At 33.6% G+C, this 23,773-nt stretch overlaps 1 protein-coding gene across 8 annotated transcripts in view; it reads right to left on the bottom strand.

The window, feature by feature from the left end:
• Positions 1-23,773, bottom strand: part of LOC149477621 (uncharacterized) — a 68,146-nt gene that overhangs the window by 37,068 nt on the left and 7,305 nt on the right. For all 8 annotated transcript variants that reach the window (XM_089710153.1, XM_089710155.1, XM_089710156.1 and 5 more), the window contains exons 3-11: positions 9,973-10,089; positions 8,853-8,984; positions 7,873-8,034; positions 7,349-7,427; positions 6,680-6,788; positions 6,042-6,144; positions 5,492-5,664; positions 4,691-4,801; positions 4,203-4,312 (exon numbers count right to left, since the gene is read on the bottom strand). In XM_089710153.1, the coding sequence (XP_089566279.1) occupies positions 4,203-4,312; positions 4,691-4,801; positions 5,492-5,664; positions 6,042-6,144; positions 6,680-6,788; positions 7,349-7,427; positions 7,873-8,034; positions 8,853-8,984; positions 9,973-10,089 (1,096 nt within the window). The remainder of the gene's footprint in view (positions 1-4,202; positions 4,313-4,690; positions 4,802-5,491; positions 5,665-6,041; positions 6,145-6,679; positions 6,789-7,348; positions 7,428-7,872; positions 8,035-8,852; positions 8,985-9,972; positions 10,090-23,773) is intronic.

The raw sequence follows: 23,773 nt of genomic DNA on the forward strand, positions 1-23,773 counted from the left end.
CAATTGAAAAACTACATATTTATTTTAATTTACTTCCCCTATTCCCATTTGTTCTATGAATTTATAATGTTTATTAACACAAAGTGACTTAGTAAATACATCTGCTGGCATAGAAGAAGTTTCTAAATAGTTAATTTTAATTTGGTTATTATCAACACATTCTCTAGCAAAATGATGGCGTACATCAATATGCTTAGTACGTTTGTGAAACATTGGATTAGAAGCCAATTTTAAAGAACTTTGACTGTCAGTGTACAAGTCCAAAGGTTTATTTTTATTACATATATTAAGTTCTAGCATTAAATTTTTTAAATAAATGGCCTCTTTGCAAGCCTCTGCAAGTGCCATATACTCGGCCTCTGTACTAGATAAGGCAACTGTCCTTTGCTTTCGAGACTCATAACTTATTACACAACCTGATAATACAAAACAATATCCTGTGTAAGACCTTCTATCAATGTTACAAGATGCCCAGTCAGCATCAACAAAACCAATTAAATCAGTTTCAGTTTTCTTAAAAATTAATCCAAAATGTTTAGTTTTTTGCAAATATCTTAATAATCTTTTCAAATGTTTCCAATGTGTTCCATTAAAACATGTGTTATATTGACTTAGAAAGCTAACACTATAAGAAATATCTGGCCTTGTTAGAACCGCAAGATACATCAGTGAACCAATAAGTTGTTGATAAGGATAAGAGTTATTACAACTGTCATTCACAGCTTTTTCTAATTTAAGATTCAATTCCATTGGAGTATCTGAAATTTTGCAATTAATCATATTAAATTTATTTAAAATATTATCAATAAATTGCTGTTGGTCCAAAGTTACACAATCTTTTTGAACTTTTACATTCATGCCTAGACAATTTCTTATTTGACCTAAATCTTTAATCTTGAAATCTGCTTCTAATACACTTCTTAACTTTTTGTAAGAATTTACACAGTTATAAAAAACAAAAAAATCATCAACAAATATAGCTACATAAATCTTTACATTATCATGACATTTAATAAATAAACAGGGTTCATATTTAGATTTCTTGAAACCTAACTTTAACAAACTAGATTCCACTTTCATGTACCAAGCTCTAGCCGACTGTTTAAGTCCATATATAGCCTTTTTTAATTTTAAAACTTTATTATCACAATTTATGAAATTAGAATATTCTGGTATTTCCATAAATACACATTCATCAATATTACCATTTAAAAAAGCTGTTGGTACATCCAAGTGATTCATTTTTAAATTTTGTTTAACACTTAAAGCAAAAAGTAGTCTTAAAGTAGAATAACGCAATACAGGTGAAAAAGTTTCATTATAATCCATACCTTTAATCTGGGAGAAGCCCTTAGCTACTAGTCGAGCTCTGTACCGCACTTTACCACTATTATCACATTTTTTCTTAAACACCCACTTACACTGCACTATTCTATCAGCTTCACTCCTGTCTACAAATGTCCATGCTTCATTGTCACTGAAAGCTTTCAATTCATCCATCATCGCTTGTCTCCACTGTTCCTGATCTGGTCCATTCATCGCAGATTCATAACTCAGTTCTTCATAAGTTTCCAGGTTTCCCAGAATACATAGATTGGTCATACCATATCTTTCTACTGGCTTTCTCTCACGTTTCCTAACTTGCTGTACCTGAACTTCTTCATCTATGACAGAGTCTTCATCGGCTACTGATTGATAAGAATCATCTTGGGATGTGGATGTATCATTAACATAAGTTGGGTCGTTAGGATTTGAGACTAGGCTATCTGATGAATATTCTTCTTCTTCTAAGTTTTCATTGTTCTCTAACTTTTCTTCACTAATATTTACTACTACCTGAGCTTTGTCTGATTCTGTCTTCTCCATGACTATGACATCTCTGCTCGTAGTGATCTTTCTAGTTTTTGGGTTATACAATCTGTATCCTTTAACATTATCTGGATATCCAACTAATATCAATTTATCAGCCTTTTTATCCCATTTTTGTCTTTGTGCTTTGGGAACATGTGTCATTACCTTACTGCCAAAAATTCTAACATTGCTAAGGTCTGGTTTCTCACCTGTCCACCTCTCAAATGGGCTCATCATGCCTAAACTGGCGGCTGGTGTCCTATTCTTTAAGTATACTGCAGTATTAACTGCTTCACCCCAAAAACTTTTGTCAAGGTCAGCTTCAAACAACAAGCATCTTGCTCGTTCAACTATAGTTCTGTTGAACCTTTCTGAGAGTCCATTCTGCTCCGGAGTGTGAGGATTGGTCTTCTGATGAACTATACCGACTTGTTTCAAGTAATTCTCCATCTCATGTGAGCAAAATTCACCTCCATTGTCGGTTCTCAGCTTCTTTATCTTGTTTCCTGTTTGATTCTCAACTAAACCTCGAAATTCTTTGAAATGCTGAAACACCTGGTTCTTTTCCTTCAAGAAGTAGACAAAAGTCATTCTGCTGGCATCATCCACAAACAGAAGAAAATACTTTGAATTACCAATTGACTTGGTCTCCATCGGCCCGCACAAATCTGAGTGTACTACATCCAGTAGGTTTTCACTTCTATGGTTGGCTGATGGGAAGGGTAGACGTGACTGTTTCCCCTCACAGCACACTTCACAATTCTGTATCTGAATGTCAGCTTTCTCTTCAAAAGAAACACCTATCACAGCACCTTCATTCATTTTTTGTAAGGACTTACTGTTTACATGTCCTAACCTCTTATGCCAGGTTGACATTGCCGATAATGAATTCTCTAATTTTCTTGTGTTTAACTTGTACACGCCATTAATCAAATCTGCTGTACCAATAAGCTTATTCACTTGATTGTATATTAAACAGACATCCTTTTTGAACACAACTCTATTGCCATTAACTATAAGTTGGCTTACTGACAATAAGTTTGTCGTGAGCTTTGGTATGTACAATACATTCTTCACAATCACATTGTACTGAGAATTGTTCACGCATGTCGTTATCTGTGTTTCACCAACACTTACTACAGGCACCGTCGTTTGATTTGCCACTACGATTTCTCTGTTATCGTGCACCGGTCGTGGTTGGAGTAAACATTTCTGATTCGACGTCATGTGCGCGCTTGCGCCCGAATCGACGTACCAGTCTTCTGTGCTATAACAACCGTTGAAAAACGCCGCACTAAAAGCATTTACTTGTTTATTTGCTTTTAATTCTGGACACTTGCTTTTGTAGTGACCTATTTTCTTGCAATTATAACACTTTATTTGTTTACTGCTGGTTGAAGCGTCATTGTATGACATTGACGTTGACGTTGATTTTTGCTTGCGGTTAGTGTTGCTACTTTTTCCCCGCTGATGTTTTGACAAAAAAGCAGTATCCGCTCCAGTTGTACCAACCTCCGAACACATATCAAGTAATTTCGTTTTTATGACGTCAGCGCTAATGGCGATTCCGGAATGTTCTATAGCCATTATCATCGGTGAATATTTTTCTGGGAGTCCAGCCAAAAGTAGCGATCCAATCCACTCGTCTGTGATTTCGAAACCAGTCCCCTTCAATTTCTGTGCTGTATCCACCACTTGAGATACATACGATGTCATAGTTTCACAGTTATCGAGACGTATTGAAATTAATGTTCGAAGCAAACTTATTTTTCGTTGATATCCCGAGTCATCAAATAACTGTTTCAACTTTTTCCATACACCGCCCACTGTAGTCTCACTCTTGATATGCACATATAATGAACAGTCTATCGTCATCACAAGTTTCGCTTTGGCTTTCTTCATCTCATTTTCACTGATGGCCGCCGGCACGTTTTCAATGTCAATGCCTTCCAGCAACAGAAAATTACTTGCCGCGAACGCCCAATCATCGTAATTTTCGCGTCCTTTTAACTTAGGCACATTTACTAAATAGCCTGACATCGACATTATTACTTTTACACGATAAAACTACTAGAAAAACTCGCAAATATGTGACTGGGCCCATAACCTAATAAAACTAGGAAGACATTTTGGAATAGACTAACTTTATTAATTCATTGCACAGTACACAGACAGTGTGACCAGTTTATGCTCATAGATAATAAATGCTATTTTGTTACAACAGATACAACAGAACTTATTTCTAACAGTTTATGCGTGAAAACCATACATACATACATACATACAAACCTTTCCTCTTTATAATATTATAGTATAGATGAATTATTATATATAATGTATTGATAACTAACCTATAACGGACTTAGCAAAACTCCTATTCTTGAGTGTAGCAAGGCCGAGGTCTCCGATCTTCACGCTGCCCGTCGTGCCCGTTATGAATATGTTGTCGCACTTCAGATCTCTATAACGCAATAAAATAAATAATAAATATTAATAATAGGCGATTTGAAACTTTATGTGTAACTTTATAAACATAAATCATGATGCGTTATATAATTTGTTTTGAATATATGTAGATCGTTAAATCTAATATAGTTTACTTCTACTAGTTAAATTCATGTCAAATTAATAAAGAACCGGCTATAAATAGCCAAATTGTATACAATTCAACCCATCTATTCACCAATGTTTATTACTACTGCACTGCTATTTTTTGCTCACTAGTTATTGTATGTGCATTCAAGTTTTTTGTACAGAAAATATTATTTAAAAATCTACATATTCATCAAATTACTGACGAAATATACTTATTACTTTATTAACTCAGTACTTAAATTACCTGTGAATAATAGGCGGCGTCCGGGAGTGCAGAAAGTTCAGCCCCTTGAGTATCTGCCGGCACCACGACTTGAGTACCTTCGGGTTGAACCGCTTGAAGCGTTTTAGATATCTGTTGAAAAATATAATTAAAGGTTAGTTCCCTAACTAGATGGTGTAACAATTATTAATAAAAAAAAAACATGTAGGAAATTATGAAAAAAGATCTTTACTGTGATTTTTTCAACATAAAATATCGACAGATTTTCGTGCCAATTTAAAATATTTTTAAGCAAGTAAATAGTATTTTAGCGTCTTGGTAGTGTTATTGAGTTCTTACCACATTATTCAATACCTTATGGGCATTCTTAAATAGCAGAATTAGATATTTATCAAAAAGCTCGAAAGACCATAATCCATATTGACAGTTTAATATTTTTGTTACACTCAATAATCAGTTTTTCAAACCTAAACACACTTTAAAATTTTAAAATGACACTTAATTAACACTTTAAAACCTAAACATACACTTTAACAATTTTGATACATTATTTCCACATCATATTTCTTCCCAATATTTTTGACTTCTTTATCGGGGTTGGAAAAAAATATAGTGTAACATTTTTTCGTTACGCGTGACATTTTTCCGTTACGCGCCATCTTTTTCTTATCCCTACCACGCGTGATTCGACGTATTTCTGTAAAGTTGCTTAAAGTAAATTTTTTTTTTTTAAATAAGGTCGTAAAGAAGTTTCACTTCTTACGTGTGTACACTAGTACACGCACACATTTTTTTTTAAATTTAATACCAAACTAAACTCACGTCTTCAATGTGCCGGAGACCATGAGCTCAGTGATCAGCACTATATTCTTCTTCTTGGCCACAGTTCCCTCCCAATAGTTGTAGAAACGCACAATGTTCGGATGCTGCAGTTTTTTCAACATGTCCGCCTCTTCGCGGAAGCGTAGCCGCTCGGTTTTGTTTAGCTTTTTCTCCTGTAAATAAATTATGTAAAAATATTTAAAATATTCGTAATTAACAACTTAAAATCACTTACATTGTATTTCGAAGTGAATATATTATTTAGAATATCAAATATTATCTGTACGCAAGACAATTTCAATTACTTATTTTACTAGAAATTATAATTTTATTTATTTGCGTTTAATAAAGAAATTCTAGATTTAACAACACCTTTTAAAACTCGAAATTTCCTCGCCAACAGACACTGAGACAATTTCACATTTAACACTTAGTAAGTGACCCTATTCTAACTTGATTTTATCCAAATAAAATTCTTAACGTACACACTTCCACACACACACACAAACATCCCCAAACTACTTTATAAATAAAAATAACTGAAACTTACCAACAACTCGCACCACGCCACCGCAACTCCAGTCTGCGTGTCGAGCCCGTGGTACACTGTTTTGAACGAACCGCGACCCACTTCCTTGTCGTATTTGAAGAACCTGGAATAAATAATTTTAGTAATTAAGTAAATTGTGCATTATCCTTTTAATGTAATATAAAGTCGAAACATAGATGAACCAACAAACAGATTTTCAATTAATTAAAGAATTTACACAAGAAAAATTGGAGCAGTGTTTTAATCGTCAAAGATCATGTAGTTAATTACTGTTCACAGATTATTTCCAAAATCAAGAAATCTTAACAGTTACAAATGTGAGTTAGAAAAAATAGCAAATATATGAATTAATAGAACTTAATATTATGTTTACTGAGTGGAATTCAAAGTGCCAAACTGTCTTGCTCCATAAACAAGTGTTTGTTGTATTACAACACAGATGCATTATAATAATTTACCCTCACTGTTTTAAAATACATTTTACCATTTTCATGAATTTTGTTTTATGAAAATGGTAAATAATTTATTTTAGTATTTTGCACTAGTTAAAAAATCTAGTTGAATAAATAAATGCTTTCGAATGAGTTTAAATTACAAGGTATTTGTTAAACAGACCTATTATTTAATTAAAACCTCACCTGCCACAAGGCGACACCCCAATCGGCTCCTCCTCATCTTCCTTATCCGCCTTCTCCTTGTCTTTGTCCTCGAGTTTGTCCAACTCGTAGATAGGATCGTACACTATGCCTGCAATTATGTCGTAGATGCGTAAGGGATACATGTTTTTCTTTTATTATCTCTGAATTTTGGTTGTTTTAACATGGCTCAATATAATATTTTGTTTCCGCACAATTTTCTATAACACACTTAATTTACAATTTTACGTAAAACGACGAGAATCGTGTAATAATTTTTTTATTTCATTAACACAACACAATGTACTATTTTATTCCCCAAAACGGTCGGAATAAACGTAGAAAAACGTTGTATAACACTTTTTAATTTATTAACACATTCGATTACTATTGACTATATTATTCTGCAAAAATCGACCAGAATATTATACACAAATAACGACGTAATTTTTATTAAGACACTCAATTAACAATTTTATGCTGCTAAAACGGCAAAAATTTACAAAGAAAAACGCCGTGTTCCATTTTACTTTAAGAACACACTCAAACTATTTTAGTATATAAAATCTCCAGAATAAACAACGATACACGTCGTGTGACACATTACATGTTCGATAATAGACTGATATAATAAAAAAATAAAGTAAAACAAACAAAACAATTAACACCCACCGTTCTGTTGTTTCTGCGACGTCTCAGCTCCTTCCGTGTCCGTTTTCTCTGTGGCTGTGTTCTCTTGTATATTCTCTTCCTGTATGGAAATATTGTTTTTTAATGCGTGTTTTTTTTATTATATTTATATAAGTATTAAATTAAAAACATCTTTGGATATTATTGTGTAATCAATTATAAAATGATATAATCATACAATTTTTTTTTAATATAATGTAGTGTGCTGTAGCAAAAAAATAAACAAATTTTTGAGCTGCTAGCATACTCCAGAAAATATTTTTAAATGTCATACAAATTTAGCTGTAAAATTGCGTGTTTACATTACGCGTATATGCACTATGTACGTAAAACTTAATCGTTTTGAAACAACACAATAAATCATACTGACACGATCCTACGCAAAAATATTTTTTTGATTCTAACCTAGTAAGTAGTCTGCAAATAGCACGTTCCACCAACCAAACTTCTTCAACTTTATAATTTTAAGCCCACGCCCACGCCCACGCTATGTACACAGCACTCACCAGGTCCTGCTCCGATATGAAGGCGTCGTCCTCGAGCCGCGCGACCAGCTTGTTGCCGCTGTCGTCCAGCTCGGGGTCGCACAGCGCGCCCTGCCCCGAGCTGCGGCGCCGGTACCCGCCCACCGCCACGCCCACGCCCACGCCCACCACCGGCTGGCTCGCCTGCGGACGGGGTAACATCCAAATATAGTCAGGGATAAGAGTATATGGGCATTTTTCATATGAAATTCTAAAAAAAAACCTCAAAATAACAGGTACAGGTTGCGAGTTAGCGGAGTCATGCCAATGTATTATAGGGCAATTTTTGTACATTTGCATTTAGACATGGATAATAAATAATACGGAATAGTGTACATGAGCACTAGACTGAAACAAGTGCAACTCAAATTTCTGCAAAAGAAAATTTAAACTGTATGGAATTTAAAATTTAAACTAAATATATTACAGTAAAAGTTTTTGAGAATATTTTCTTTTAGAAAATGAAAATACTTCTGAACTAATTGAATTAAGATATAGAAGGAGGGAAGAGTGTTATCACACAATTAATGATTATCGATAAGCACAGAAGCATCGTAAACTACTTGACATCAATCTGTCCGAATGGCATTTATTGAATGTCATAATGTCAATTTTGAAAGAACTGTTTGAGTCAAAATTGCAAAAGTAACTTGCTAAATTGCCGCTTTTCAATTATGCTTAGCTACTAGAATAATAGACGTGAATACAGTAACGGACATTTTAAAAATTAGTTTTCTATTCCTCTTTTAAAAGTTATCAAGTTTTGGACCAAAGTAAATTTGATAAAAAAGATATAGTCAGGAATAACATCCATAGATTAGATCCAGAGTACGAAATTCCTTAGTACCAACATCTCTATAATTAAATAAATTAATCTTTCGAGAAGGATCTTAGAAAGAGACAAAAATTCAAACTTGACAAAACATCTGTCATCAATTAGTTTATAATAAATAATCACTCACAACACTAGTGGTGAGCGAGTTGAGCATGTCGAACGTGTTGCTCTGCTGCGTGTGTATGATCGCCAGCGCGTTGTAGGGCCGCGCGCCCAGCACCGGCGTCTTCATCACCGCCACCTCGCCGCCCACCACCACCTGCAACACACAAAATTAAGTAAAATTTACCTGATAAGTTAAAATTTAAATAAGTAACCGTTAATGTTTATATTATTGTTATACACTGACAAGCACACTCGAAAATTGTCCGAAAAAAAAAGACTGCCTATGTTTGTAATAGGCAGAGTTTTCAAATGATCGAATACAATAGACTTTGAACCTTTTTGTCACGAAATAAGGTGTTAATTTGTATCAATGTTTTAAAACGAATCTTGGGAAATTTTTGGCGGCCAGATAATATGAGTCTAGATGTCTTATAGTAGACTAGCTTTCCGCCTGCGGCTTCGCCCGCGTTTTCAAAAAAAACCCGCATAGTTCCCGTTCCCGTGGGATTTCCGGGATAAAACCTAGCCTATGTCACTCAGAAATGATGTAGCTTTCCAACAGTGAAAGAATTTTTCAAATCTGCCAAGTAGTTTCGGAGCCTATTCAATTCATACAAACAAACAAACAAAAAATCAAACCTTTCCTCTTTATAATATTTGTATAGATCAGTGTTTGAAGTATAATATTTTGAGAAAAATTAAAAATAAAGGACTTATAGTTATGCTTAATAGTACATCTTTAACTTTGGTCTTTGGTACCGCTACACAATCTTTACAAACAAGACAAATTTACTACAGATTCATCATGTTTAAGATGATTACTCAACGTCGTCATATCCGTCCTATCCATCCTGTCCCACTCGCTTTGCCAAAATTTATGTGTAGATTTTCATCACAATAATCGGCAATCTAGATTCTATGCTCTACATCCAATAGTATTTTTTCTTCAAATTTTTACACTTAATATAAAACGACATTTTGAGCCTTATTGAATGTCGATCTTTAACCGAATTCAAAAAAAGGAGGACGTTCTCATTTCGGCTGGTATATCTTTTTTTTTGTACCTATGTAGACCGATTTCGCTGAGGTTTCTGAATCGATTTACGTGATTGTTACTTTATTTGATGCGGAATATTTTTTACCTTAAACGTTTTCTCCTTGCCATGCACAGTCTTTTCCTTAGCCGGCAGCACAGACGAGTCGAGGTGATGGGCCGGCTGCGAAATCTGGTGGCCGTGGCCGTGCAGGCCTGATGTCATCTGGAAATTCATCATTTTCACTTAAAATTTATATTCAAAACATGTTTAGTGTTTTTAAACATTAACTGTTTTTAAACAACTGTTTTTAAACATTGCCAAGTCGTGCAAGAAACCGGTATGTGAAAAAGCTCGATAAATCGAGCTACATACTATGTATCTTATTTAATTTTTTTTTTGTCTAAGCGCAGGGAATTCATATTATTCACAATCTATTGTCATAAAGCAACTTGCAATTCATACTTCTGCCTAATTTTCAACTTTTGTTTGGTATATAACCTAAATAGATTTAAAACAATAAAAAGGGTGATTCCATGAAGATTACAAAGAAATTTTGTTAAGATAAAAGAATGAATCACTACATTATTAGGTGGTAAAAGTTTTTAAGTTATACACATGATTAATATAATTATAAGATGTAATATAATTGGCCCATGTGTAATTCTAAATGTATAACTTTTCGTTCGACTTCTTTCGCATTCTTGACAAAACTCTACAATTTTTTTCGTAGATAAGTTACTAAACCCATGAAAATCAACTTTGGCATTTCAATAAATGCTGGATAAAAAAGACAAAAAGATAGCCAAGTGTGCAGTCAGACAACAAAAAAACGGAAAACCTGATACCATCTAATCTCATCTTATCACTGCTTCAACTTTAATAATGCAAAACAAGAACTTCTGTACGCGAAAACAATTTAGGTATGCATTTCATAGATCATAAGGTTTAAACGAGCTTATAAAAGTCAGAAACCAATTTCCTATAACCGACATACTAATCCGCGGGACACAACAAGTCATAAAATTTACACGATTTACGTCTCATTATGCTAAAACTGTTTAATATTAAATATAGTAAGTTTCTAAACTTATAGGATATGTCACTGGGTCAGATTGTAAGAGGCAATTGACCTCTGGGTACAACCACTCCAACGTCTATAAGACCACACAAGAACTATTAAATAAAACCTTCTTTCATAAACTCTAATATAATGTACGGTATAAATTTAATTGCAATTTCAAGTAAAAATTACGCTCTTTTTAATATATTATATTTTCTGGAGTTCAAAATATTTTCTTGCAAGGTAACAGTGAAATGTTTTTACGAACATGTGAGATATTAACTGTATTATACCACAAAAAACTTAAGACAGGGTTTAACTTTAAGCGCGGGTTCTCTTTAATCTGGTTTTGTCGTATTTCACATAGACCTATTAAAGTGATAGATCCCTGGTTTAAACTTTAAAGTTAGAATGTGTTTATATTGTTTTGTGGTAAGACCATAATAGTGTGAATATTGCACGCCTCATAAGCGAAGCGTTGAGGTGGGTACTACTGTCGCTTCGCGCAAAACATCTGATTTTTCAAACTTAAAATGTCTTTATGTATCATACATTGCACTTGTAAGATAATACATACACACACATATTAAGAAAAAACACTATTTTTAACGTTCATGATATTTTTGATGTCATTTTTGTTATTTAGGGCCGATTTTTCAATGCCCAGATAAACAGCTAGATAGACTTTATTCTTCAGTTAACAAAATATTCAATTTTTCAATAGACGAATAGGACTTATCTATCCAATAACTACGTTGTTTGAGGAATAAATCTATTTGCCGCTCCAACGGCCAGATAGCGCGCTATTCGACTGTTAGGCGTTTGAGTTGACAACTGACGCGTCAAATTTGGGATATTTTCGTATGTCATAACATAGGGAGTATTCAGAGAGAAAGCTTGAAACTTATAAGCGCTTATCGGCGCTTGTCATGTTCATATATTTTCCTGCGCGGGTTACCAGCACTGACAGGAAAATATATGAACATGACAAGCGCCGATAAGCGCTTATAAGTTTCAAGCTTTCTTTCTGAATACGCCCATAGAGCGTAGAATTATTAACAATTAAACCTCTTTCTATATAATTATTATCAATTAAAATCATATTGAAATTGATGTTTTTGATAGTACTGATGACCATGCCATTGAAAATTTGCCGAACGCTGCCTTTAAGTATGTCGTTTCCATCGTAAAATATATAAATTGAAACACAAATTTAACCAAACTCTTTACTCGAATCAAAACAACAATCAACAATCATAGAAGACAAGTGCACTCCTGAGTCCTGACGTGAGTCACAATGACGGTTGTTGACAAATTGCAAGAGTTGACTCTATCCCGCTCTAACCTGACTAATTTAATATGTTTGTTTCGCCACTCCGGGAGCAGAGCTGCCAATATGGAAATATTTGGTCAGATAGTTATTCATCAAATAAATCACGATTGAAAAATAGGCGAGCCGTTATGAGTTAGATAAATAATTGAATAAATCTATTCGATAGGTAGTTATTAGACTGTTTATCTCGGGATTGAAAAATCGGCCCTTAAACTAGTTAAAAAACAGTTTAAAAAAGTTCTGTCTTGGACGTCCGTGTGTCTGTATGTGCGGATCCTTTTTCTTGTTAACACGATAGCGACCGAAATACTTTACTAATCGAGTCTTTTTTTTTCTCTTACGCTTGAGTATGCTCAGGAATAGAACCCTTTCATTTTTCAGGGTCTGATTCGATGTGGTTTAATTGTTATTAAATATACAAAAATAATAATTAATAAATAATTATTAAAAAAAAATTATGAGGCGTGCACTTTTGGATTTTCCAAACTATTTAATTTTATCCTGAAATCACTGTCTCTATTATCGTGGGATATCACTCGTTCATAATCTCAGAAACTTTATTAATTACTTCTAAAATTTAATTCAGTGATTTAATAACACATTCTTGCATAATATTTGATCTACTCCGCAAGGGTCACATTGTCTTTTTTTTTACTGTTTCATATATGACGTGGAAAATTTATTTTAAAGTGCTCGTAAACATTCTCTTTTATAGAAGTCATCAATCAAAGAAATATCTCTTCCAGTTCACATAACACCAAGATCACCGAAAAATCCGCAATGTATTTCCTAATATCCCGCGCATAAAGGAAAACACTAGTATTTTTATATAAAGAAAATTACCATAAAATACTAATAAAATATTAAAATATACGCACCCAGTGTACACACAATTAACCAACACTCATACACTTCACAAACACAAATTGCACTGTATCCATCCAAACATTGTCACAAACTAAAAAAAAAACAAACAGAAAAAGCGCGCGAAAAATCAGTCCTTAAAGTAGCTGCGTTTGACAGACACTGGTCCATTCATAACAAGCGCGATAAAGGTTCAGAAACGCATCGTGTGTAGGCTGTTTACCAACTAGCAGGTGATCCGCATCATTATTTACGTTAATCATGAACACTATGACATGTTACATGAAAACACTACATAATTCTGTAACTAATGACTTTTTAATTACGTAGCAACTTATGCTACTATTTGTAATTAATGTTGTCATTAATGGATTCAGAAAATAAACAAATAGACGCCTAATTAATTATTCTGTAAGCATAATACGCACAGAAAACACACCAATTTGCATATTCAGTACACGTATGGAACATTAACCAATCCATAAAAATATAATAAATACGAAATTCAATTAATTGCATAACGCTCAGTGTTGTAATAAAACACGAGTTGTGATATGATGTAGAGCTTTCATGTCAGTATATGTTGCCGGAAACTGATAAAAGAGGCGAGTTAATTTTCTTAGCATTCTTAAAGCCTTAGCATTTTATGCATATTGGAAAACACTTTTACTTAAAACCGACTTTAAAAAAAGGTTCTCAATTCGAATTTTTATTTTTGGATTTGTTGCCACAGAACTTTCGACTGGGTGAGCCAATTTTTACACTTTAATTTTGAAGAAGCTTTAGTTTATTGTTAAAGATAATTAAATGAAAAGAAGCGATTAAAGCGTTATCATTATTTAGCCTCCTAAATAAGAAATCCTCCAGAAAATTTAAATATATGATTTATTTAAATTTTCTTAAGGAGAATCCTTATTCTTCTTTAAATTGTGTAATCGAGTTCCTTTACTCGATTACACAATTTAAACAATAATTGCATTATGTGTTGTATCTCCTCCATTTTAGTCTTTGTAAATAACTCCCTAAAAATTGAAATCGCGACGTTTCCAAACACCCTTAGGGCCGAAACGGTGCACTATGGATAAGTGCGTGTGACGGCACAATCTGTACCAAGAATGGATTGTGATAACAGCTGTTATCTCCGTGATGTAACGGCATTCCGATGACAGAAAAGGTCGCCACTATCGTATGGTGTAAAAGCAATTAAAACATTATCAAAGCTCTCGCGGTCTATTAATATCGCGAAAGGCCCCCGAGATCCGAGATAAAAGTGTATGGTGCGAATTTAAAGTCACGTATACAAACAAATCAATGTGGTGTTCATTAAACTCTGTCTACGTCTTTGGCTGCGTTTAAGGAAGATTTGTGTGAAGAATAAATCCACATTCAAATATTTGAAATACAATACGCCAAGAGGGTAACAAATACATACCCTTTAGAAAAGGTATGAAGGTGATCATTTAATCCATCAGTCCTCGGAATCACAGACACAATAGAAAATCTATTGTGTCGCGCCCCGATCGGGGCTTACGGTGGTCAATGGGTTAATATCAAAAAATACAATTATAAAGTATTTGTGATGGGTTTTTGGGAAATAGCAAACTAACATTTGAAAGATATAAGGGTTCGATCTCTTTTTTTTCTAATAATTAAATTAAGTGAACGTCACTTCATACGTCATTATTTAAAGCCCTGTAGAATATAAACAATGTAACTGATACCTAAATGAACCTAAACTAGGCATACCAAGTAGTCAATCTGAGATATGAATCAGCGAATAAAATTTTACTGCACATATTAAAAATAACAATATTCCGTCAGCTTACGTGTTTGTGTTTTTAAATCTAATCACACTTCCGTGGAAAAATATCTGTCACAAATAAGTGCATCATGCACAGATCTTGGAAAACTGTTGTCTTATCTATGGATCATTACTTAATGTAAACAACAATTACCAATATGTATCGATGCGTGGTTTTAGCTTCGTTATTGTTTGTAAATATTAAGATTTAGGTGATTGGTTTATTAACAATTTTGTGATATAAATTGAAAACGAAAAGATATAACGTCTCGTCTTATCTTAAAGTAGTTTTGACTCAATTAGTAATAGCAACATCATCTGTATTACAAGTTGGGCTGGATAAGAAGTTCTAAGTTCTTTGACCTATAGTTATTAGCGGCTTATACACGTAACACGATCAATAATAATGTATATCAATTTATAAGTATTTTTGTTAACATTCCCTGTATAACCTAAACAAAAAAGCATCAAAGATGGTTTGCTTATTGATTGATAAGAATTAATTTTAATTGACAACAACATAAATAGCTGCAAAAATGAGGCGAAAAAAATTTTTCGATCGTAAAGCACTCTCTGATGCTTCGCATCATGAGTCGTGCAATATTGACGATGAAACGAAAAGATTATTAGTGCATCCATACTGTCATACTTCCATCTAACAACGTTACTTCGTTTTCCTGTTTTACAATATACTTGAAAACTTGCGAACGCGTATTCCGCGTAAACCCAAGCAAATACTTCAAACAATTATTTAAATAACGTAAAGAAGGATAATATCTCAATACATGTACACAAGTAATAATTTTCTCGGAACATGGTGTTTATGGTAAGTGTACCAAGTTAGCCTACGTTCCTTCCGAGATGTGTAACTTATGTAACTACCCGCATTGCGATATTATGAAGTTTGAATTATAAGTACAGTCAGAAGCATAAATATATTACCATTTGCAGATTAGCAAAAATATCTGTCATAAGAACGGGTTCAATAATATCTGTCTGCCCGTATACAGCAAAAATATCTGACATTATTAGGCAGCATAATAAAGTGGCATCAAAATTATATGACGAAAATGTAGAGCAAATAATTGTGACAACCTCTCGAAGCATAAATATGTGACGTCACTTAGGAGGCAATAATATCTGACACAATTTTATATTTCTGTATTGTAAAATATAATTGATTCCTCACAAAAAGCATAAATATGTGACACTAGCTTTCCGCCCGCGGCTTCGCCTACGTTTTCACAGAAATACCGCATAGTTCCCGTTCCCGTGGGAATTTTGGGATAAAACCTATCGTATGTGTTAACCCAAGTTACCCTTTATATGTCTGCTAAATTTCATTGTAATCGGTTCAGTAGTATTTGCGTGAAAGAGTAACAAACACACACATACACATCTTCACAAACTTTCACATTAATTATAATACTAGATTAGTAGGATAGGAAGTAGGATTATATGTAGTAGCCAGTAGGACTAGTAGGATAAGATAGGATAGGATTTTAAAAAGGCCAAACTTTTTTTTTAAAGTGAAACTTTTATTACATCGTCTCAAACTTTTTGGTCTGTGTAGCGCATGTCGCGTGTATCGCGGCTGCCGAGTAGGTATACCTACTCGGCAGCCGACCGTCACGCGACATGCGCTACACAAAACAGTGTTCGGAACCGTTCGAACAGTTTCACTTTTACCGTGGTTTCATAAAACCACACAACATTTTTTTTATTGAATTAGTGTTTTGTATTTTGCTGGGGTAAGAATATGAACAAAAGACACATTATATTTTGTAAATATTTTTTATTTAAATGAAATTACGATAATACGATAACTTGCCATAATTTTCGATGCTCAATAAAATAATAGCAATATTATAGGTAAATGAAAATGAATAACGGAGCAATCGTGTCAAACGCCGCTAACGTCAAATATAACAAAACAATTTCTAAATAATACACGAAGGTTACACTGAACCTTCAAATAAAATAGATCTACCCAAGTGGGTATTCATATGAATACTTTAATTTTGTCATGATATGATATCCTTCTAATATTATAAATGCGAAAGTTCGTATCATGTAAGGATGTTTGTTACTCTTTCACACAAAATATAAAAGACAAAACAATGGAATTTGGCACACACATAGAAGGTAACTTGGATTAACGCTTATGAGAGCTTTTATCCTGGAAATCCCACAGGAACGGAAACTATGCGTGTTTTTCTTTGAAAACGCGGGTGAAGCCGCGGGTGTTAAGCTAGTAGGATATAATATCTAGACATACAATATGTAGTATACAACGACGGCACATATTAATTAATATGGTAATCATATTTTAAAACAACGTAGTTAAAATAAAATTTATTTATTTTATATTAATTCAATATTAAATTGAAAATAAAATTGTGTCAGATATTATTGCTTCCTAGTTGATGTCACATATTTATGCTTTTTGTGTGGAATCAACGCAAAATACAGAAATATAAAATTGTGTCAGATATTATTGCCACCTAGTTGGTGTCACATATTTAGGTATGTTTTGTGTGAGGAATCGATGCAAAATACAGAAATATGAAATTGTGTCAGATATTATTGCCACCTAGTTGGTGTCACATATTTATGCTTTGTGTGACGAATCGATGCAAAATACAGAAATATGAAATTGTGTCAGATATTATTGCTTCCTAGTCGATGTCACATATTTATGCTTTTTGTGAGGAATCGATGCAAAATACAGAAATATGAAATTGTGTCAGATATTATTGCCACCTAGTTGATGTCACATATTTATGCCGTGAACGGGAACTATGCGGTATTTCTGTGAAAACGCAGGCGAAGCCGCGGGCGGAAAGCTAGTGTCACATATTTATGCTTTTTGTGAGGAATCAATTAGGTATATTTTACAATACAGAAATATAAAATTGTGTCAGATAATATTGCCTCCTAGCCCAACAAACAATTATGCGTTGGTTGCAGGCTATTTTAATGTTTAAGGTACTACTATTGATTTATAATGGATTCAGTTATCACTAAAGGTGGTTCAGTACACTTATTAAATAAGTTCAGCTCTTCAAGTTGCATTACAACTGTAAATAACGAATCACAATTTCCTTAGTAGTTAGTGTAGTATCAGTGGCTGCGTATATACTTAAGACGTTAAAGCTTGTTTTTGCTTACAACGTTAAAACCTGTTGAAAGATCTTCATTAACTCTCTTTAACTCTTATTGCTACAAATCTGCTATAACGGAGTTGCTTTTAGATCATAAGACTTTATTTCAACTTCAGTAACGTTAGCGGTTCTGCAAGGGAGTTAATTAAGAGTGTAGTAACACCAAACTCTACATACGTTGTATAACCCTTATATACAGTTTACGCCTGTTATACTAAAGGCAATCATAGGTTAAATAGTTACAGTGGTTTTGTACGATCCTTATATAAAAGGTTTTGGTGTAAGATGAATTACTTGTAACTCTGTAAAAACACCATTAAATGTTTCGAACGCTTAAAGAGTTTATGCATAACCTAACCTCAAATTCTGAAAACATTTATCGAACTGAGCTCGTGACAATATTTTTGTGTATCTTTTGTGTTTGTGAATGTATGAACTGTAAGCTGTGCATTTTCTTTAAAATGAAACCTGCGCCTGGGGTGACTTGAAGATTAGGGGTTTCATTACTTTGTAAGGAACCCTAATCCAAACATGTATAAATAAAGCTAAAATCAGTATTTTAGTCTCCACAGCAGGTAAATGTCTTCGATAAGTGTATAATTCCTCTCTTATATCAACCCAAGACCGTATAATACTCTTTACCACCGGCGTTGTAGTTCATCAAGTGTCATAATTGATTTAAGGGAAGACTGTAACTTTAAGAAAAAATCGCCATTTTGATTACTTTCTGTAAACATAACCTAAATATTTATTGGTACAAAATCACTTTCTAATAACGATATATTTACATTTTTCTAATTATTTTACTTAGTTTTATGTATATAATCACTAATAAAACCGAGCAACACTTGAAAATGACGTTTAAAACTATTTTAGGTTATTTTCATTTTCAAATGTTATCCTTTTATTCCTCTAATTCATAATTTTATGAGGGCGCGTTAAAATTGAGATGAGAAACACGATACGCTATCACAGTAAACTGGCAAGCGCACTAATAATTAACTAACCACTTCAAAAATACTTTAAATCCACAATACATTTTGTGATGAGAATATTGCAATGGCGGCATACTGTCGGCAGATAAACGAAGCACTCATTTGGACAAATAATAACTTAATAAATTAATAGAATTCTTTTTACTTTAAAGCTTTTACAATCTGATTTTGACACAGAAAACTTTTCAAATGACTTATAAGGTATCAACGTACCGGTCTTAGTTCTAACTAACACCACTATAGATATGTTATATAACTCTAGGTTTCAACTTAACTCCATTCTAAAGGCGTTATAAAGTTTCAAACTAAAATTGACGTTCTTGTAACACCTCTTACACACTTCAACTAAAGGCTTTGTAGAACCACTATATAGGGCTTCATACAGGCTTAGCCTGCAAAATTTTGTGCCAAAATCGAGGGTATAAAGGTGTTATTACACTCTATAACTCTCTTATAAGAAATACGCTACCTCTTAAATATCTAAGTAGAACCGAAATACATGTCTAAAGCTTGTCTTAACGCATAATTGTTTGTTGGGAGGTGACGTCACATATTTATGCTTCGAGAGGTTGTCACAATTATTTGCTCTACATTTTCGTCATATAATTTTGATGCCACTTTATTATGCTGCCTACTAATGTCAGATATTTTTGCTGTATACGGGCAGACAGATATTATTGAATTTGTTCTAGTGACAGATATTTTTGCACATCGCCCCCTAGGCATATATTATTGCTCGTGACTGTACAATAACCTGACGGACCACCTATCGGGTTGGATGACGTAATTTTATTGTATTAAAGAACATAGATGAATCTATATTAGTTATACAGGGTGTCCCAAAAAGTAGTGATATACTGAAGCTGGGAGGTAGAAGACCAAGAGGGCTATCCGAATAACCCCCATGTGTGTTATGCGATTTTTCGTATTTTCGGAGTTATTACATTTTTTTCAATTTTTCATCTATCGCTGAGTACGATGAGATTTTTATTTATGGTGACGTGAATTATTGCGCTAGATGCTTGATTTTTTTTGTGTGCTAAGCTGAAAGATAGACCAATTCAGTATGGTAACATTTACTATCGTTAGATCTTCGAATGGAATAAAAAAAAGAATTAAATGCCAAGAAAGATAAAATTACCCAGTATGTTCATAACTTCAAGGGCCCATAAAAAAATAAAATCACATAAAAAAGGTTTTCCATTTGGTTTTTAAAAACTTGCTGTATTGATCTGGTAGCTACCCTAAAAATTTCATTTTATTATTCTGAAGGCTTCAATCGAAAATTTGAAATCTAGATGTGGTAAGTGCAAAATTTTTATTAACATGATGATCATTAAAACCAATAAATAGGTGTTTAATTACCAGAATTTTTTTAAAATAGCCCCGCTCTTGCTCAATGCAAGTGCGACATCACCGTAAAAAGTTGTCTTTTAAATGTCTGAATGCTCTTTTATCATTTTTAATGGTTTCTTCTGCTACTATGAATTTCCGGGTTATTTCGTCCAAATTGTGGCAGTCTCTCGTCTTTGTAGTATCCCCACGGAAAAAATTCAATAGGGTTTATGTCCGGAGACCGTGGAGGCCAGGCTAAAGGGCAAAAATACCCTGAAAGATGGATTGGTCGTTGCAGCCTGCGCATGCGCCGGTGACGCCTGCTTTAAAGCCTGGCCTCCACGGTCCCTCGACCTAAACCCCATTGATTTGTTTCAATGGGGATACTAAAAAGACCTCGGCTACTTGAGAGAATGCCACAATTTGGACGAAATAACCCGGAAATTCATAGTAGCAGAAGAATCCATTAAAAATGATAAAAGAGCATTCAGACATTTAAAAGACAACTTTTTACAGTGATGTCGCACTTGCATTGAGCAACAGCGGGGCTATTTAAAAAAAAACTGGTAATTAAACACCTATTTATTGGTTTTAATGATCATCATGTTAATAAAAATTTTGCACTTACCACATCTAGATTTCAATTTTTCGATTGAAACCTTCAGAATAATAAAATGAAATTTTTAGGGTAGCTACCTGATCGATAGAGCAAGTTTTTAAAAGCCAAATGGAAAACCTTTTTTATGTGATTTTATTTTTTTATGGGCCCTTGAAGTTATGAACATACTGGGTAATGTTATCTTTCTTGGCATTTAATTCTTTTTTTTATTCCATTCGAAGATCTAACGATAGTAAATGTTACCATACTGAATTGGTCTATCTTTCAGCTTAGCACACAAAAAAAATCAAGCATCTAGCGCAATAATTCACGTCACCATAAATAAAAATCTCATCGTACTCGGCGATAGATGAAAAATTGAAAAAAATGTAATAACTCCGAAAATACGAAAAATCGCATAACACACATGGGGGTGATTCGGATAGCCCTCTTGGTCCTCTACCTCCCAGCTTCCGTTCATCACTACTTTTTGGGACACCCTGTATAACTTTTGAAATTTATGCCGACGCGACGTCGTATAGCCTTATCCTAAGGGAGTGAAGTATATTTCACATGTAAAAAGATATAATACAAGAGCCCACGACGGCCAGACATTCCTTTCTTTAATAAAGTTGAAAGTTTCTCTGTATATGTCTCCGATACAGATAAGAACGACTAGCGATTATCAAGTCTGGGTTGTGGTTACTTTGGCAGGAAACAGGTAATAAAGGTGTATAAAATTGTACCTAACTTTCATTATAGTTTAAAAGCTAAATTTTATATATGTTACTTGGGAACCTATAAAAAGATGTTACCTTAAGAGCCAGACAGTTTTCATGGTTCTTACATCTAGCCAGACACATTTAAAAAATAACTAACATATCATCAAATTCACATAACTACCTAAAAGCGTAACAAATATGAAATAACCCACTAAAAACATTAGTTAACTATAACTATTAAAAAAATAATAGTATAATATATTAGTAATAAAGTTATTACTTATCTTTTACGGGGACTTATGTTGATGGAATTTCACGTATCTCGATGACACAATAAAAAAGTCATCGGGATACGTGAAATTCCACCATCATAAGTCCTCGTAAAAGATAAGAAATAACTTTATTACTTATATATTATACTTTTATTTTTTTAATAATTATAGTTAACTAATGTTTTAGTGGGTTATTTAATATTTGTTACGCTTTAAGGTAGTTATGTGAATTTGATGATATGTTAGTTATTTTTTAAATGTGTCTGGCTAGATGTAAGAACCATGCATACTGTCTGGCTCTTAAGGTAACATCTTTTTATAGGTCCCCAAGTAACATATATAAAATTTAGCTTTTAAACTATAATGAAAGTTAGGTACAATTTTATACACCTTTATTACCTGTTTCCTGCCAAAGTAACCACAACCCAGACTTGATAATCGCTAGTCGTTCTTATCTGTATCGGAGACATATACAGAGAAACTTTCAACTTTATTAAAGAAAGGAATGTCTGGCCGTCGTGGGCTCTTGATCTAATATACAACTTCTAATACTTAAGATCGCATGATGACGTCCGTATGGAGAGAACTTATTTTCTGTATCTATTGACCGTCAACAATTTGTTAACGATATGATATTTTGAATACGGGTCGGATTGTATTTTTTTTAAACTAATCACGAGCTTATAGCATAGATCGACCTGGATAACATTTCAGAGGATCTAGCTTTCATGTGAAGTTTCTATTTAGCTTATTTTGCTCCAGGCATTTGAGTGACCTTTACGAATTCTATGAGAGAGCTCGAAACTTGATCCTGAGATGAATGAGAATGTATGCAATTTTGATGCAGACTTCGCCACCTCCAAAATTGAATCTAAGAAGCTTTTTAAGATTCACGAAATCTACGTATATATTTACCGTGGTCAAGGAGTAAATAACAACATTACTCGTCTAATAAGTATGACGTACGGACCATACAGAACTACTAATTATCTTAAGACATTTCAACTTGCCAGCAATACACTAATTGACATGTACGCAAGTAATAGTTAAAAAGTTACAATTGCATATCACTGCGGGAAATGCATGTTCTAAAACACTAATTAATTCTACGAATATTATCTGAAATTCCGGTTTCCGAACGTATTTATAGCTTCATGTTATACATATATAGTATAGTTATGAAACTATTCAAATTTACTATTTAGGGTATTGTGGCAATGGCATGCCACGTATTTTAGCATTTGATATATTAATATGAGATAATCTCAATTATCTGTTGTATAAAATAATAGACGAAATTGAATCTTAAAAAGTAGACTGATCAATTGTAACGTTATGTTAAAATAACTGAAAAACCTAGCTAAAACCCATAAAAATATTGAGCTCGAATAATAAGGCTACTTTTGAGTCAAGCTGCATGCTGAACTTAGTAATATCGTAGCACGTTTAAGTGATAGCAATTAACCCGACGACGCTCCGTCCACGAGGAGCGGTCAAAATTAAATCTACCAATTAGCTGCCCGAATAAAATTCGCCTAGATAGCGCACAGGAAAACCACTTCCCTTTGAACGTGAACTCGCGTCAGCCAAAATTTTAACAGGTACTTATGATATCAAGCTACGCATTTGAGTGTCAAGCTAACTTGGGTCATTTTTACTCTTGGCAATCATCACACCCTCTTAAATGATCGGCATCTCATATAATGTACTTTATAAATGTAAGCCACTATTGTATTATAGAAATCACGTTACCGGGGTAGCT

Source organism: Colias philodice, chromosome 24, assembly GCF_061535455.1.
Source record: "Colias philodice isolate Cphi_HAF_F1 chromosome 24, ilColPhil1 Martin Lab GWU primary, whole genome shotgun sequence".
Lineage (NCBI taxonomy): Eukaryota > Metazoa > Arthropoda > Insecta > Lepidoptera > Pieridae > Colias > Colias philodice.